Source organism: Pleurodeles waltl, chromosome 4_1 (assembly GCF_031143425.1).
Source record: "Pleurodeles waltl isolate 20211129_DDA chromosome 4_1, aPleWal1.hap1.20221129, whole genome shotgun sequence".
Classification (NCBI taxonomy): domain Eukaryota; kingdom Metazoa; phylum Chordata; class Amphibia; order Caudata; family Salamandridae; genus Pleurodeles; species Pleurodeles waltl.
Genome location: NC_090442.1, coordinates 604,910,347 through 604,928,421, shown reverse-complemented (window position 1 = coordinate 604,928,421; position 18,075 = coordinate 604,910,347). Strand labels below are relative to the sequence as shown.

Below are 18,075 nucleotides of genomic sequence, written 5' to 3'. Positions count from 1 at the left end.
TGGACAGCTTATGCAGCACATTCTGCTAGAGTTGTGGTGAATGTTGAGAAATCATTGACCTTTCCTTCAAGTACAGAAACTAGACAATGGTGTCCCTTTTCCCCTCACCTCTTCACCTAGAAGGTGGAACAAGTAGCTCTTAAAATCGGAGGAAATGGGGAGTCAAGATTATGCTTTTCAGACCTATAATTCATTAAATACATCTATTCATTAATAATATCTCTATGCCACTTAAGAACCTAAAGAGGTCCATCCAATGAATTCTGTATTTTCTGAAACAGAAAGAAGGGATTTCTAGTTTCAGGGTGAACCCCTAGAAATCGGAACTGCTGGGAGTTGATGAGGAAGAAACTAGAACATGTCTGGAATCTGTTTCACCATTCCAAGGGGCAAAAGATAAAATCAAATACTTTGGAGTGCATTTCACTCCCACTATTTAGGGTACATTAAGTAAAACTACCAGGCCTTTTTCAGGAACTTAAGACCCATTTCCAAATATGGTGCCCACTGGTTTATAGCTTGGCAGGAGAGAGTCACAGAGCTGAAAATGAACATCCTCCTGCGATTAGTATATTTAGTCGAAACCCTGCTAATAACGCTGCCCAAATCTGAAAATGTCAAATTCCAAATTTATTGCAGCAAACTAATTTACAGCAGTGGGAGAACTAAAATTTCCTGAAAAATACTAGATCAGCTAAAGCCTTAAATTCTGATAAAATCTCCTAACTTTAGATTCCTCACCTTTTGAATATTCCCCAGGAGTCAGACTGGACTTGGAAACGTCTGAGCAGTACCTCTGCCAAGCAGTAGGAGGTGCTGTGCATTTTCACACTGATGCCCTTCTGCTCCAGAAGTGACATGCAGGGCCTATATAGGCACCACTCCTGCACGCTGATGTGTGTTGCTTTATGAGGCTGCCTGCACCCTCCCAAGCAGACCCATGGCAGCATATTGGATTTGACCAATGTAAAGATTCCTAAACTTGGAATCTTATTAATGGGTAAGGCCCAGTTCACAGAACAGGGAGGATGGAAGGGCCAGTGCGATATCTGCAGGTAGACAGAGGCACTACCAGAAAGAGCATTATCGAAGGTTAATAATCTGTTCTTCTGATAGAGACTTCTAACTGAAGGTTCCTTAGGTGGGTCTGGGTTTGGCTCAAACCAAGAACTCCTACGAGGGCCCAGCCACTGTAGTTTCTCCTCTCCCTTGGTGGGATGGAGTAAATGGTAGAAGGTGGGTAGGGTAATGGACTGCCTCGAATGGAGTAACTATCTTGGGCAGGAAAGTTGCTTTAGATCCTTAGCACCAGTTTGTCTTGGTAGAAAAAGGTGAAGGGTGAACAAACACAGCATCAGCAACTTGCCTAAGTGATGGCCACCAAAAACACAGTTTTCCGGGTCAATAATCATTAACTAGGTAGGGGCTCAAAGGGGTCCCCCATCACAGTAAAGTAAAAATCTGATTTAGGTCCCCAGGGGCACAACAAAGGGTGTGGAGGAAAGCTCTATGTGAATGTTTTAAAAAAATGTGAAACAGTCAGTGATTTAAACAAGAAAAGATGATCGGAAAACAGAAAAATGCCAAACTACCTGAAATGTAAACTTTCAGTGTGCCCCGTAAAGAACCTTGCTTGGCTAGAGAAAGGGAAAAACATAGTACATTACAGAGGTGTGCTTTCAAGGGATACATACTTACTGGCTCACCAGGCAACAAAGTGGTTGAATACTGACTTCATGGCAGGGCACTGAGCTGACAATATAATGTCAACCACCTGCGGTAGCAGTTTAAAGGAGCTTAGATGTCCCTGCTCAACCTCAAGGCATGAACTACGACTAGGAGAGAAGATTTATTCTGAAAGGCAGCTGCAGCAAAGAACAAAGGGAATGCTGCAGAAAGTCTGCACAAAGTCTAGACCAAACCCTCCTTGGTTAGCCTCTGGAGATATGGATGACTTGAAGCCAGTCTGGCACAACTTCTTCAATACTTGAGGAACTGAAGGTGAGGGATGAAATGCATAGTGAAGCGGAAAGTTCCACATCAAGTGATACTCATCCTCAAGGCTTACTGCAACAAAAAATGGAGATCACGGAACTGTAGGAAGTGCACATTTTCATGAGCAGCAAAGAGGTCCACCTGAGGAGTGCCCTACATGGAGATGATGTCCTGGGCCACCTTCGGATTGAGACCCCCCTTGTGGGTGTCAGGATGACACCAACTCAGGCTGTTTGCTCTTGTGCCTAGTGAGCTGCACATATGGTTGGCCACCCACCAGATCCCATTTGCTTGCATCTAGGCACAGATCCTTACACATTCCCAGCAAAGAAGAGAAGAACCCACCCTTCCCTGCTTGCTGATCTATTACATTGCTATTGTATTATCTGTCGGGATCTGGATGTACTGTCGTCAAAGGGAAGACAGGAAGTTCTTCAAGGCCAAATAAATCACCCCAAGCTCTAGAAAGTGGGTATGCAACATATTCTACTCTGGTTACAGGAGACCTCTAATCTCCAGTTTCTCCAGATGCTAACCCTATCATAAGGTGGATGCATCTGTCACTACTGTGGCCACTACTGCTGATGGGCAAAAGGCCCTCACTTGCACCAGGTGCTCCTCTAGCCTCCACCGTAGCTAATCCATTACTGTGCCTTCAGGGATACCAGCGATGTCTGAAAGGTCATCCTCATATTGGAACCTCTGTGTACAGAGGCACCAGTGGGGAGTCCTCATGTGCCAGCAAGCTAATGTGACCAGTAGGATGCAGGAAGCCAGCAGTCCTATAAGGCGAGAACCATCAGGACTGGAACACGAGCGCCCTCTTGAAACATAGGAATCATATCCTGATTGTTCTCATCCTATAGAAAGGAGTGAAAGTTCACAGAAATTTGTCCAGTATTGCCCCTTTGAACATTGCCTAAAAGACCTAGGTGCGACTTGTTCAGGTTGATGGAAAAGCCCAAGTGTAAATGGTCCAACACTAACCGGGTCAAACTCACCTTGATCAGCCAATTATTGGGGTACGCAAACACTGAGTTCCCAAACTTCAACATATGTTCCACGACGAGGTGCATGTTAAACAAAAGGGCCTATTCTGTTTCTTTGATCTTGTAGACCCACTTGTCCAATGTAATGGACTTCCCGGCCTGCAGAAATTAAGACACCCGCCCTCTAAGGTGCTCCATGTCCTTGCAGAAGGGAAAACTAAAGCAGCATATCAGATGGCACAGGGAAGGGCAAGGATTGCTGGGGCTGTCTGCCTTTTTTATTGCCCCTACCCCTATATTCCTGCAGAGCTTTGTTTGGCTGCGGTAGGGGCTAGGAGGGCTGATGCAGGTGACAGGTAACTCACTTCTCAAAGCTTCTTGTACTGCCTGTGGTTTTGGGCTAGGGATTACAATTCCACTCACCAGCAGGTAGCCCTTCCCGCCTTGAATGTCTACAGGGCTGAGTCAATTTTATCTCCGTACAGACAAACAATGTGAAAAGACATGTCTTTCATACTGACCTGCATGTTAGTGGAGAACCTCAGCCATGCGTGCCTCCTCTGGGATATCGAGGAGTCCTTTGCCCTGGCCAGAGAATCCACGGTGTCCAGGCATACCCTGAATAGCATGTAAGCACCCCAGCCATTCCTCGCCACCTCTGCAAAATGGTACTTTTAGTTTGTCAGACATGTTCATGCTCACTATATGAAAACTGGTAATGGGAAAATCCCTCAAAAAAGTCTTTAGCAAGGAGTCCAAATAATTGAAAAGTAGATGAAAGTAAGACGAACTAAGATAACCATCAAGAATTGATCCATTGGTTCCTTATTTATTGAACAGGTCAATGCAAAAGCAAACCAATTTGTTGTATAAAATAGTCTGTGTATGTTGACGTGTTCTATCTAAATGCCTTGAGAAAGCCCCGGCTTACGTGCCACTTGGGGCGAAACACATGTTGGCTGATCCTTTTTTGTGCCGTTGCTCTGGACTTATAACTGATGCTATTTACTTTGGAAATAACCTTGTTCTACCTACAAAAAATTAATAAAACAATAAATAAGGAACCAATGGATCAATTCTTGATGGTTATATTAGTTCGTCTTACTTTCATCTAATTTTCAATTATTTGGACTCCTTGCTAAAGACTTTTTTGAGGGATTTTCCCATTACCAGTTTTCATATACTTGTACCTTAGGAGGACTTGGGTCCATGTCCTCCGGTAAAGTCCCTCTACACTAACTAAGTTGGCAGTCTATACAGGAAGCTAGTGCCTTGGACCCTCTCCATTTTTTGGAGTCTGCCTTGTTAAGCATGTTCATGCTCACTGTCTCCCCCAACACACAGTTATATTTGGCATGGTGTTCACTGTCTGTAGGGCTAAAGTTCCAGCAGGGAAAACTACATTCAAATTTTTTTAAAACCCTATTCAGGGTCAAAAATACCCTGGTTTCTATTTAGTGCCTTCACTACCAAGCTTTCTGGCAAAGGATAGTTTGAGAGAAAGGCAGGATCCCCTGGAGCCAGCCTGATTACCCTTCGGGCAGAATGTGTTTGTCCCAAGCCACTATGATGAGATTAAGCAAGCTTCTTTGAAAGCAAGCATTGTTTCTGGTGGCGCCAAAGAAAGCTGAAGGACCTCAGTTGAGTATTTTGGACCTAGCCCCCACGCTGAGTAGGTGTAAATCCAGCAACTCTGCTGCCTTCCTCAGAATGAAAGAAGGTTATTTCGATAGGAGCTTGCCCTGAGGGGACACTCCATCTCTATTTCTGGAAATGTATCTAGACCACTGGCATTCTGCAATGCCAAGTAGTCCGCTTAGGAGCAGTTGCCTCCCTATCATCATTTTGTGATGTCACCTCCAGCAGTTGGATGTTGTCTGAGTCCAAACCAAAGATACCATCCAGCATTGGCCAATATTGTTGGTGTGCTCTTGGAGCCAGGTTGGGATTTCTCTAGATAGCACACATCTTCAGCCAGCCAGTAAGCCCACCTCCAAGGGAGCTTAAGGATATCCTTGAGTTTAGTAGGCTGTTCCTGTGTAGGGACCAGCGTCAATGGTGCTGGTGGAGGAACCACTAGAAAGGAGCTTGACACCTTGAGGAAGGCCCTTGTGGTTGATTAGCACTCAGAGTGAGCGCGCTAGCAGTAATCCCACAAGGAGGTCCCAACTGTCCCATCGGCCCCAAAGGTGCACCAAAGGATACCACTGTGTTCCTAAAAATTACCATTATCATGTGTAAGAGCTGCCTCTGGTCAGCATCCTTTGTCAGAGGCTTCAGATAAGTCACAATGGATGCTGGAGCCAGGAATAGCATCATTGCTGGCATCGGCAGACGAACTGGAGATGGATCAGCCAAAGGTGCCAGGAAGGGCCATGGAGCAGGCAACGGACAGAGGCAGTGGTACTGCTGTGGATCTTCAGGCAAAGTAATAACAACTAAATCCCGCTCGAAGGACAACTAAGCTGGAAAAGGAGTCCGACGAGTTGACCTGCCCTCAAGAACATAAATAGCACTGAAGTGAGCTGTTGTCTTGTCTCCACTTCTTATTTTTACACCTGTTTGTCTTTGAAGACCTGGAAGATGGAGAAGGGCATGAATTTGAGACAAACCCGGGACTGTGTTAGTGCTTGAAAGCAATGTATATATAACAATAATATTCACTTGAATTAATGTAGTACTTCACACCACAGATCTGCACTTTCTAAGCACTGCAAATAACAGGTGCATGTACAGTCAACCTAATGCCATTCAAGTTTATGACCTCAAAAAGACACAAGGCTGAGTTGGCCTTGACGAGAGACAAACTAGAACATTAAGGATCTCTAAAACGTCTGGGACAAGCGTATGGTTTGAGCCATCTCCCTTGCGTATCTAGTGAAAACAATGCCTGGTTCGCAGCCTCAAAATATTTTACATTTATGCCACATTTTAAAGCATTTATTCTGCCTTCCTGATATAAATACTATTCCCAGCTTTGTTATGAAGGAGAGGGAAGGGTGAATGTACACTTTCAATGCACTGAACATGAATATGACGCCACACTTTATTTCTCAGAAGACTGTAAAAGTACGAGTTAAAACATTTAAAAATCCTGGAAGTGCTTGGAATAAAAAAGGTAAAGCATGTTTTAGCATTTTGGCATAATCAGAACAGTTGCATGTTTGGTTTTTAAGACACTGAGGGCCTAGCAAGCCTTTTATGTTTAGATGTTTCCAGGAACCTCATAAATGCCTATGAGAAACATTTGCACACAACATAATTTGAAACAGAATTAAGTTCTGTATAGTGAGTGGGAGCATAGTTTATCTGAGACTACAAGTAATACAGAAAAAAACAATTCAATCAAAAATAAGCACACGAATAAAACAACTAATTAGATTGAAGTGTCATAGAAAAATAGCTTCAGAATCTAAAGTCAGTTAGTCTCCTGGGCTACAGTAACTAACTATAATTTATCAAAACACTGTATAGCATAATCCATAAATTTGTACCTGACAGATAGTCATCTTGGGTTTCGCTGGGAAGGGTACAAATTGTGACCTCCCAAAATGAGAGAGTAGATATTTCATTCAAATGCTACCGCAGTCATTTACCAACAGCTGGCAATACCAGGACATCCTTGGCATGGTATTCACCCAAACCTTTTGCCTTCGTCCCCATACTTTGCCTAACTCGTTTTTGTTGGTATTAGGACTCTGTGCACTTTACTCCTGCTAACCAGGGTTAAAATGCCTGTACTCTCTCCTCAAAACATAGTAAAATTGGTCTACACCTAATTGGCATATTTCATTTACCTGTAAGTCCCTAGTAAATGGTGATAGCTGTACCCAGATCCTGTACATTTAAAGCTGCTAGTGGGCAACAGCACTTATTGTGCCACCCACTACAGGAGCACTGTAAAACATGTCTCAGTCCTGCTACTGCAGCCTGTAGCATAGTTTTAGACTGCCATTTCAACCTGGCAAACCAAACCTTTTGCCAGGCCTAAACCTTTTTTTAATGCTTATAAGTCACCCCTAAGGTAGGCCTTAAAGTCTCACCGGGCAGGGTGCATGGTATTTAAAAGAGCAGGGTGTGTGTTCAGGAGCTTCTCACTATCAGAACATGTAAAACCTAAAGTTTTTCATTGTTACAAGGCCTGTCTCTCCAGGGGTCAGTTGGCTGACTTTCTATGTGAGCTACAGGGACACAACAAGCTTTGCAAGGCCTCTCTGCAACTCTCTAGTTGACCTGGACCTACGTTAGCCTTGATTCCAACCACAGGTGGAGTGAGTCCTGATGCACAAGAGATGACCTCCAGGTCCTGGACTCTTGATTGGCATTTGTGAAAACCCCTCCCGAAGAAGGTGAAAATCCTGAAGTTTTGGGCTCCTTACGACCACGAATGAGCCTCTTTGTGCCAAGACTCTGCCTCCTACAATGACAGCCAATGCGAAGTTCCAGCGGGACCTGCTCTTCACGCCAATGACTGCATGCAACAACCAGCAACACAAGACCTGGACTTCGCTCCAACAGGGACCGTCTGCAACAATCAACTAACTAGAAGCTCCAGCGATGACTGGATTTTGGCACTACAGCAATGACGGTTTATGATGTTCGACCTGCTCTTTCCACTGAAAACCTTTGCCTCGTGGCCTTCTATAACACAAACAGAACTTTTCCTCGACCTGCACTCTACTGCGGTCGCCTGAACATGTGACTTTTCCCCAGTGTAGTGCGACCAGATACCTGCAAGTGTACTTTCTGCTTCTTGCTGCTATTTTCCCAAAAACCTTTAAAAGTCACTATCTCTGGTTCTACTGATTGGGTATTGTTCATTTGGTGTCATTTTATTTATTAAAATTCACTCTGTTTTTCTAAGTTGGTTTGGGACTTTTTTTGTGCCTCATTTTTATTTATTACTGTTTATGTGCTGCACAAACACTTTACACAATGCCTCTAAGTTAAGCCTGGCTGCTTTCATGCCAAGCTACCAGCGGATCAAGGACATGTTAATTTAATTACGTTTGTGGTTCACCCTGACAAGGATTGTGGCTCTTGCCTGAGTGGGGTTTCCACCCCTCTCAACTAACAACAACAGTTTCTTACAAGGAGCAAATACAAACAATATCCACAAGCGTTTATTTACCTTTTTACACAAAACATTGTTCGATTCTCTTTTGTGTCACAGACCAATAACTTCTTAATTCTTATAAACTCAACAATAAAAAGAGCATTCGCAAACACGTCTTCCTAATTGACTAAGCCAAAGGAGTTTTAAATATGAATGTGGAATCCTAATGTGGATTGCAATAGTAAAGCGTGTACTTTATGGTTTAAGGCTATAGGTGTTTTATGGTATATAAAAATGTTGCAATGGGACGTAAATCAACAGAAGATCTGGGCCTGGAGAAACTGTTCATTGTATCAGTGGAACGAGGAATATAAATTGAATTACTTAAAGATGCTTGCATTACATGTCGATTTTATTAATTTGTATAGTTTTTATTGTTCAGGGAATGCACATTACAGAAATATACAAACGGTTTACAATTTTTAATCGATTTGTAAAAACAAAACAACATTAGCGATACTTGAATTCCATGTCTAATCATCCTAATTGTTTTCGTTGTACTTAGGTGGAAGTAATTTCTTCAGTGAAGCATCAGAATAACATGGACTGAAGTGACTTGCGAACACTTGCCATCTCTTGCTGCTGCTGTTTGAAGAAACATAAAAACGTGTGAACAAATGTAACCTATTTTTATACAAATGCTACATATATTTTATAAATCTTTACTTATGCGGATAAATAAAAGGGTATTACCTAAATATTTAAAGTTAATGTTTACTGTTACAGTTCACAAGTAATAAAGTATATTTTCTTTGATCTAAATGCTTACTGTGTCCATCATAATTTTCTTTTGAAGCATAGCCATCTCCTTCTTTAGCTCGTTCTGTGCCCCTGTTAGCAGGCTTTCGTGGCTCTTTTCCAGATCATCCATGCTCTAATTAGAGAAACCAAATGAAATGACTGTATTAACCAGCAGTCATCCTTTAATGAGATTATTTAAATGAAGCAGAAGGGCCATAACATAAACGTTTCTAAATGTTATTACATGATCTTCATTTATTTTCTATTCTCTCCTTGGTTGATATCCGATAAACTACAATTTTCCCGTAGGTGTGCCCACGGTAATCTTGGTTGCCTTGTACATTTTCTTACAATATCTTGTACATTACATTACGAATGGAGCCCATGTTTAAAAATGTAAGCTTCAATTTCATACCAGTGAGATAATTACAATGATCGAATTTATCATAGAGGCTTGCCATCTAAGAGTATTTCCACAATAAAATAGAAAATGCCTGGCCGTGAAAAATAAACTGCTAATTTAGTTCAATTGGCACCCTCTCTGGATATTCCAGAGTGCCATGTACAAAGCCTGCCTGCAATTCTTAAATTAAACTTAGTATTACTATTGACAGTCTGTCAGCTCATCAATGTCATTAGCTTACCATTTTTCTTAGTCATAGAAATGTGGGTAGTGATTGGCATTAACTAGCAGGTACTTCTTTTTGGTGTCTTGCCACAATAATGAAGTGTACCTTTAACAATCTGGATGCATAGATCAAGAAAGCTAATAGCACATTAGGAAGAAATCTTCAGCAATCCATCTAAGACTAAGTTGTCTGCTCTTCTTGTGTTAGTTATTATATTTCCCACTTCTGAGGATGGTGACTACCTTTATGTTGTTATTTATTTATTTTACCTATTGTTTCAGTTACCTTAGACTAAAATGTAAGTGCATTATGGAATCTCTTGTTGCTTCTTTTAATCTTCCTACAGACTCCAGGAGAATGAGCAATGTATTGGGAAGATTAGAAAGAAGCATTTGGGACCTATGTAGAAGCCATGGGAGGTGATGTGTTTGTCTCAAAAAGGAAATTGGCTATATTGAAACATAGTTTAGGTACAGAAGGGAGGAAGGTGCTAAAAAATGACCTATTTCAATTAGAAAAGACGATAATGACATGCAACTAGAGGAGGACGATGTCTATGATAAGGCGGTAAACACATTGCAGGAGAATTATGGGGAAAGGTGAACATTGTTTTAGAAAGACACATTGTTTTCAAGGGCTCAACTACAAGAGGAAAGTACTGAATAATATGTTGGTTGTTTATGTATGTTCACTGGCATCTGTAGATTTAAGGATCCATAGGATGAAATAGTCAGTGAGCAATTTATAAATAGAACACCCAATTTAAAATCCAAGAAAAATTATTACATTTGGATAAGGAACTAACACGACAAGGAAATTGCAATAGAAAAACGAGAGCACTTCTTTTCTAAGTTTTAAATACAAAACTATCAGGAGTAAAAAGATGTGTGTGGGTGACATAAGTGTTTAAAAAAGAAGGAAAGCTAATCTCTTAATGTTTAAGTTAAGCCCCAAAATGAAAATTAAATCACAATGTTTCAGATGTGGCACTACCAAAAAGATGACATCATCTGTAAACCGCAGTGTTACCATAGTTAGATGTTATCATTGCAAGGAATTGGAATATTTTCCTTGTGTGTGTGAGGCAGAATTCGAGGAGAGTGAGCGAAGCACTTACAAATCTGCAAACACTGTACATTTATAGTATACCAGCAATGATGATAGTCACGTGTGTAAGGAAATGCCTCCTTGGCATGGTTATCCCCTGACTTTTTGCCTTTTGTTGATGCCAGTTATGATTGAAAGTGTGATGGGACCCTGCTAACCAGGCCCCAGCACCAGTGTTTTCCTTAAACTGTACCTTTGTTCCCACAATTGGCACAGCTCTGGCACTCAGATACGTCCCTTGTAAATGGTACCCCTGGTACCAAGGGCCCTGATGCCAGGGAAGGTCTCTAAGGGCTGCAGCATGTCTTATGCCACCCTGGGCACCCCTCACTCAGTACATGCACACTGCCTCACAGCTTGTGTGTGCTGGTGGGGAGAAAATGACTATGTCGACATGTCACTCCCCTCAGAGTGCCATGCCATCCTCACACTGCCTGTGCCATAGGTAAGTCACCCCTCTAGCAGGCCTTACAGCCCGAAGGCAGGGTGCACTATACCACAGGTGACGGCATATGTGCATGAGCACTATGCCCCTACAGTGTCTAAGTAAAACCTTAGACATTGTAAGTGCAGGGTAGCCATAAAGAGTATATGGTCTGGGAGTTTGTCAAACACGAACTCCACAGTTCCATAATGGCTACACTGAAATCTGGGAAGTTTGGAATCAAACTTCTCAGCACAATAAATGCACCCTGATGCCAGTGTGAAATTTATTGTAAAATGCACCCAGAGGGCATCTTAGAGATGCCCCCTGAATACCAGTCTGACTCCTAGTGCTAGGCTGACCAGTTTCTGACAGCCTGCCACAACCAGACGGGTTGCTGGCCACATGGGGAGAGTGCCTTTGTCACTCTGTGGCCGGGAACAAAGCTGTATGGATGGAGTTGCTTCTCACCTCCCCCTGCAGGAACTGTAACACCTGGTGGTGAGCCTCAAAGGCTCATGCCTTTTGTTACAGCACCCCAGGGCATCCCAGCTACTGGAGATGCCTGCCCCTCCGGCCACTGCCCCCACTTTTGGCGGCAAGGCTGGAGGAGATAATGAGAAAAACAAGAAGTCACCCACCAGTCAGGACAGCCCCTAAGGTGTCCTGAGCAGAGATTACCCCTGCCTTTAGACTTCATCCATTTTGAGATTGGAGGATTCCCCCAATAGGATTAGGGATGGGCCCTCCTCCCCTCAAGGAGGAGGCACAAAGAGGGTGTAGCCACCCTCCAGGACAGTAGCCATTGGCTACTGCCCTCCTGACCTAAACACCCACCTAAATTCAGTATTTAGGGGCACCCCAGAACCCAGGAAATCAGATTCCTGCAACCTGAAACAAGAAGGACTGCTGACCTGAAAGCCCTGCAGAGACGACGGAGACGACTGCTTTGGCCACAGCCCTACCGGCCTGTCTCCTAACTCAAAGAAAACTGCACAGCGGCGCATCCAACAGGGACCAGCGACCTCTGAAGCCTCAGAGGACTGCCCTGAAACCCGAAGGACCAAGATACTACAGAGAACAGCGGCACTGTTCACCCACAGCAACATTTTTGCAACAAAGAAGCAACTTTTAAAGAACTCACTCTTCCCGCCAGAAGCGTGAGACTTCACCCGATGCCCCTGGCTCGAGCTCCAGAGAACCAACACTACAGGGAGGACTCCCAGGTGACTCTGACCTTGTGAGTAGCCCGAGACGACCCCCATGGACCCTCACAGCGACACATGCAGAGAGAATGCAGAGGCTCCCCCCTGACTGCGACTGCCTGTAGCAAGGAACCTGACGCCTGGACCAATCACTGCACCCGCAGCCCCCAGGACCAGAAGGAGCTGAACTTCAGCGCAGGAGTGACCATCAGGTGACCCTCTGCCTAGCCCAGTCAGTGGCTGGTCAAAGAAGCCCCCCTGTGCCCTGCCTGCACCACTAGAGTGACCCCCGGGACCCTCCATTGATTTCTATACAAAACCCAATGCCTGACTTGCACACTGCACCCGGCCGCCCCTGTGCCGCTGAGGGTGTGTTTTGTGTGCCTACTTGTGTCCCCCCCCAGTGCTCTACAAAACCCCCCTGGTCTGCCCGCCGAAGACGCAGGTACTTACCAGTTGGCATATTGAAACCGGAGCACCCCTGTTCTTCATAGGCACCTATGTGTTTTGGGCCCGCCTTTGACCTCTGCACCTGACCGGCCCTGTGTTGCTGGTGCGGTAACTTTGGGGTTGCCTTGAACCCCCAACGGTGGGCTGACTATGCCCAGGAACTTGAACTTGCAAGTGCCTTACTTACCTGACAAACTAACCATTACTTACCTCCCCCAGGAACTGTTGATTTTTGCACTGTGTCCACTTTTAAAATATCTTATTGCCATTTTAACTAAAACTGTATGTTTCTGCTCTAATTCAAAGTTCCTAACTTACCTATGTGGAGTACCTTGCATTTTATGTATTTGCTTCAAATCTTGAACTTGTGGTTCTAAAATAAATTAAGAAAATATATTTTTCTATATAAAAACTATTGGCCTGGAGTTACGTCTTTGAGTGTGTGTGTTCCTTATTTATTGCCTGTGTGTGTACAACAAATGCTTAACACTACCCTCTGATAAGCCTACTGCCTGACCACACTACCACAAAATAGAGCATTAGAATTATCTAATTTTGCCACTATCTGACCTCTAAGGGGAACCCCTGGTCTCTGTGCACACTATGGGGGTCATTCTAACCCTGGCGGTCCAAGACCGCCAGGGCTAAAATGACGGGGGCACCGCCAACAGGCTGGCGGTGCCCCGCTGGGCATTCTGACCGCGGCGGTTTGACCGCGGTCAGAAGTGGAAAACCGGCGGTCTCCCGCCGGTTTTCCGCTGCCCATTTGAATCCTCCATGGCGGCGCAGCTCGCTGCGCCGCCATGGGGATTCTGACAGCCCATACCGCCATCCTGTTCCTGGCGGTTCGCCCGCCAGGAACAGGATGGCGGTATGGGTTGTCGTGGGGCCCCTGGGGGCCCCTGCAGTGCCCATGCCAATGGCATGGGCACTGCAGGGACCCCCGTAAGAGGGCCCCACAAAGAATTTCACTGTCTGCATTGCAGACAGTGAAATTCGCGACGGGTGCCACTGCACCCGTCGCACCTTCCCACTCCGCCGGCTCCATTCGGAGCCGGCGTCCTCGTGGGAAGGTAGTTTTGCACTGGGCTGGCGGGCGGCCTTTTGGCGGTCGCCCGCCAGCCCAGTGCAAAACCCAGAATACCCTCAGCGGTCTTCCGACCGCGGAGCGGTATTTTGGAGGGGGAAGTCTGGCGGGCGGCCTCTGCCGCCCGCCAGACTTAGAATCACCCCCTATCTCTTACTTTGAGATAGTATATACAGAGCCAACTTCCTACAAAGTGTTAGTAGTTATGGATGGTAATTATATTATAACAGAGAATGTTAACAGACCCGAGAACAATGTCTATGTGGTAGAAACATCCAACCTCCCTCAGTGCAATGTGATTGCTGAAGGTATAGATGTTAATATGTTAGCAGATTCATACTCTCTGTACACTTTAATAGATTAGGATACCTACAAGATGCATATTGAGGAATCTGTTTGCGTGTTGTGGGTTGTTTCAAAACCAACTTAGAGTTTCTGGAAAGAAAGAATGCATACAACGTTTATGTGGTAAAAAATGGTAAATTCTTTTGGGATGGAGGAAGCAGGGCAGATTGGGGGATCACCTCCAACCCCAATCACCCTGAACAATTTGATGTGGTATGTAGAAACATTTATATTGGAATTCCCATATATTTTCCACAAAACACTAGATAAATTGAAGGGATTTACACATTTCATAATCTTGAAACAAGGTTTCTACGGCATTCTGCATTAGAACATGCTGATGTCATACAATCCAGAGTGTAGAAAGTTGACAGAGTAGAGCAGACCAACCCAGAGGTTGTTATCTCTCTTGGCCTCTATAGCTGTGTCTTCTTACTGATAATAAACACTCCTTTTAATCAATTCACCCAGATCAGGATTTTTCACATTGTTCTTTGTCCCCAGACAGTGTAACTGGGTGGTTTCCATGTGCAGCAATGTGTCATGATTAGAGCTGGTAGTACTGTGATTTGATCTATGTATAGTGTAATTTGGATATACTGCATCACCTGTGTATTGTAGAATACTTTGTTAAGAGGGTTGTATGTTCTATGATGTGGGTGGAAGAAGGAGAATTCCAGGAGTTCAGTTGAAGCTGAGGCAGCAAGATCAGAGAATCTTGTCTCTGATACAGAGGTTTTGGGAAATGAAGTGTGTAGTAGAAGCACTGCTTCACAGCGTGGTGATAAATAACTACACACGGCTAAATCCCAGTATCCCGGTAGCCTCCTAATTGCTGATAAAGTATGAATGAATCCAAAAGCACCACTGTTTTATATACCTCAGTGGTTCCCAACCTGTGGTCCGTGGACCCCTGGGGGTCCGCAAGAGCCTAAAAAATAAAAAAATATTAACAAATATTGACAAATTAGGTCCCCAGCTTCCAGTAAAGACTCAGGGTAGGGTAGGGTCCCTGGATTCCAGTGATGATTCAGTGGGGGTCCCTGGGTTCCATTAATGTTAAGGTGGGGGTCCACAGAAATCAAAAGGTTGGGAGCCACTGATATACCTGATTACCCCGGTTCTTTGGAACTATTTTTTTGTGCATGGGGCTAAAGTAAATCATAACAAAATCACAAAGGGAACTTTGTATAACGGAAGTTAAGTTCTTTCCTCGGATCTAAAAATACTATAGATGCTGCTTGATTTCTTACTGATTTGCACATTTGAGACTCAGCCTGTTTTTCATTTTGCCTATTTGTTCTGCATTGTACCCATTACTGAGAGCCAACTTGGCAAAGACTCTAAGCATTTATCATTGCATCTCTCAGGGGTGTGGAATTTAATAAAATATCTACTTGTCCCTGGAACAGGTTACTTCATAAATCTTCTTGTCCTGTAAAAGAATCTACTAGTCCCTTTGATGCCACATAGTGCGGCGACAAATTACAATAGCAATTTTATTATATAAGAGCTCTGTTTATACCCTCTCCAATTATGCCAGGGCTCATAGTATAGTAGGGTTTGAATACTAGCAATTCCTTTAGATTGCCACCTTTCTACAGATCTACATACTGAGGCTGAAGGTAGCAGTAACCAATAGTTTCAGGGCTTGGAATGTCCTTTTGAGTCTGTGCAAACCTACTAACTTGCATGTTTTAAAGGTTTTGGCCAGCTCTTCTCTAATCTTTCCCAGACTGAGAAAGGTTAGAAATTTACTTCTGACAGGGTTGGGAAAAAGGTGGTTGGAGGGTAAGTGAACTTGTAAACACTAAACAGGTTTTTGTATGAGCAAATCTGTACATGTATATTTACTCATGCTAAAATGTAGTTCACAAATATTTTCTAGGATTACGATTTCCTGGCCTACTTCTGTAAACTCTTGTGGGCTCATGAAAGACGTAAATCTGCACTAATGCAAAGATACATAACGTGTGCACTTGTGTGAGTTTCTTTAAGAACTGGGCCCCTAATTAGGTCTAGATTAACTAAGACATTTTCTTTTTATTAAAAAATTCTGGCTTCACTGTGAGTGGTGTCATCCTGTTCTTTCACAAAGAGCATATCAGTACATAAAGTAGTATTATTCAGTGCCAGGAATGTTGCGGCAATGTGTGCTTTTTGAGAACAAAAATGTTTTTATTGTTGCCTATATTTGTTATAACAGTGAGGGCCTGGCAGCTCCCACAACCATAGAGTTGTACAAAAACCATGTCAAAACAAGACATGTATTGACAAAACCAAAAGGCTGATTACCAATGTAAGACATTTTGCCTCTGCCAATGCGTGTTTATTTTAATCTTTCCCATAATCCTGTTGAAATGTGTTAACCTGATTTTGCACTATGAATATTTTTTGGAAATATTTGCATGCATCAACACATTTTACTAAATGATGCTTCAAAGAAATGGTACCTACATTTTCACAGTAGTTTAGCAAAACGTTTTTCCCTAGTTGCATTTTTTGTGAACAAGTTATTTTGAGGGAAAAGAATATTCCATTTTGCTTTCAAGACCCTCCCAATATTTGCTTCTAATCAGAGAGCATTATAGGAACATTATGTTAAACTTTGCAAACCTGAATCTACATTTTTATTCTGGAACAACTATCAGTAGTGCAGTCCGAGGCTTACGCTATTTTGTTAGAGCGTTCATCCTAATTATAAAGGCTTTCCATTAATGAAACATAAATACAAGTTCGAACTGCATTAACATATACATACAAATATTATCTTAACTGCAGACCATGCCTTTCCCTGATCTATAATATGGTACTCTAAAATGACAGCCTAAGGGTTTGCACAGCAGGGGGTTGGCCCTACTTGTCTCAAAGACAAATTAACATGGAAACTTGTTGTCCTTGACCCCAAACTATGGGCCTGATTCTAACTTTGGAGGACGGTGTTAAACCGTCCCAAAAGTGGCGGATATACCACCTACCATATTACGAGTTCCATAGGATATAATGGACTCGTAATACGGTAGGTGGTATATCCGCCACTTTTGGGACGGTTTAACACCGTCCTCCAAAGTTAGAATCAGGCCCTATATGTCCTGGGTGTCAGGCTGTACGAACTCTCCATCCCTGATCTCCCCTTTACTATTTCTGTATTGTACTTATAAATTCTGTAATAAACCTTCATGGTATTTTTAAATTCCGATGTAGAACTCACTTTTTGAGTCGTACCTTCTGTTTATTGACTGTATTTTGAAATGTTGTTTGGAACCTTGTCTCTGGGATGCATTGCCTTGTGATGGAAGGCTAAAGCCATGCCTGAGGTACCCAACAGTCTTGTAATATCATTGAGGTGAAGACTTTTTAGGGGTACAGAATGCACACAGTTCTTGGTAAGAGAGGATGGTTAGGGTGGTTTCAGAGACTATGGGGGTCATTCTGACCTCGGCGGTAAAAGGCGCTCACCGCCAGTCAGAAGACCGCCATAACACCGCCGCGGTCGCGGTAAACCGTCACGGTCATTCTGACCCGCAACTGCCAAACCGCCAAAAACCCGACCTCCACAGAAGGCCGCCACACCAACGGCCAGCGAAAAACTGGCAGTGACCAAACCTCCACTGTCACGCCAACAGAAATACGCCCATGCCATTACGACCCATGAATCCACGCGGCGGTCCTTCAACCGCGGTATTCCATTGGCGGTACACCCCGCAGCGGTCAAAATACACACCCAGCTCCAAAACACAGCCACATTGGACAATTTGAAATACACACACCTGATACACATACATGCACCACTCCCACACATCCAAACAACTATAAAACACACACCCACATCACCCACAAACCCCCACTACTAGAAATTCGGAGATAAGGCGAGAGACAGAGAGAGAGCACAGCGAACGAAAACCCCAACACACAGAGGAACTCAACATCATCACCCACACTACATCCACGCACAAAACACCACACACCACCACACTCATCACCACA

General features: G+C 43.7%; 2 protein-coding genes across 4 annotated transcripts in view; one reads left to right on the top strand and one right to left on the bottom strand.

Moving 5' to 3' along the window:
- Positions 1-8,862, top strand: part of CHPT1 (choline phosphotransferase 1) — a 322,168-nt gene extending 313,306 nt beyond the window's left edge. For all 3 annotated transcript variants that reach the window (XM_069229015.1, XM_069229016.1, XM_069229017.1), the window contains one exon: positions 8,606-8,862. In XM_069229015.1, coding sequence (XP_069085116.1) covers positions 8,606-8,650 — 45 coding nt within the window. In that variant the 3' untranslated portion in view covers positions 8,651-8,862. The remainder of the gene's footprint in view (positions 1-8,605) is intronic.
- The window catches only part of SYCP3 (synaptonemal complex protein 3), a 280,848-nt gene continuing 271,630 nt past the window's right edge, over positions 8,858-18,075 (bottom strand). Inside the window, exon 5 of the mRNA XM_069227535.1 lies at positions 8,858-8,974. Coding sequence (XP_069083636.1) covers positions 8,858-8,974 — 117 coding nt within the window. The remainder of the gene's footprint in view (positions 8,975-18,075) is intronic.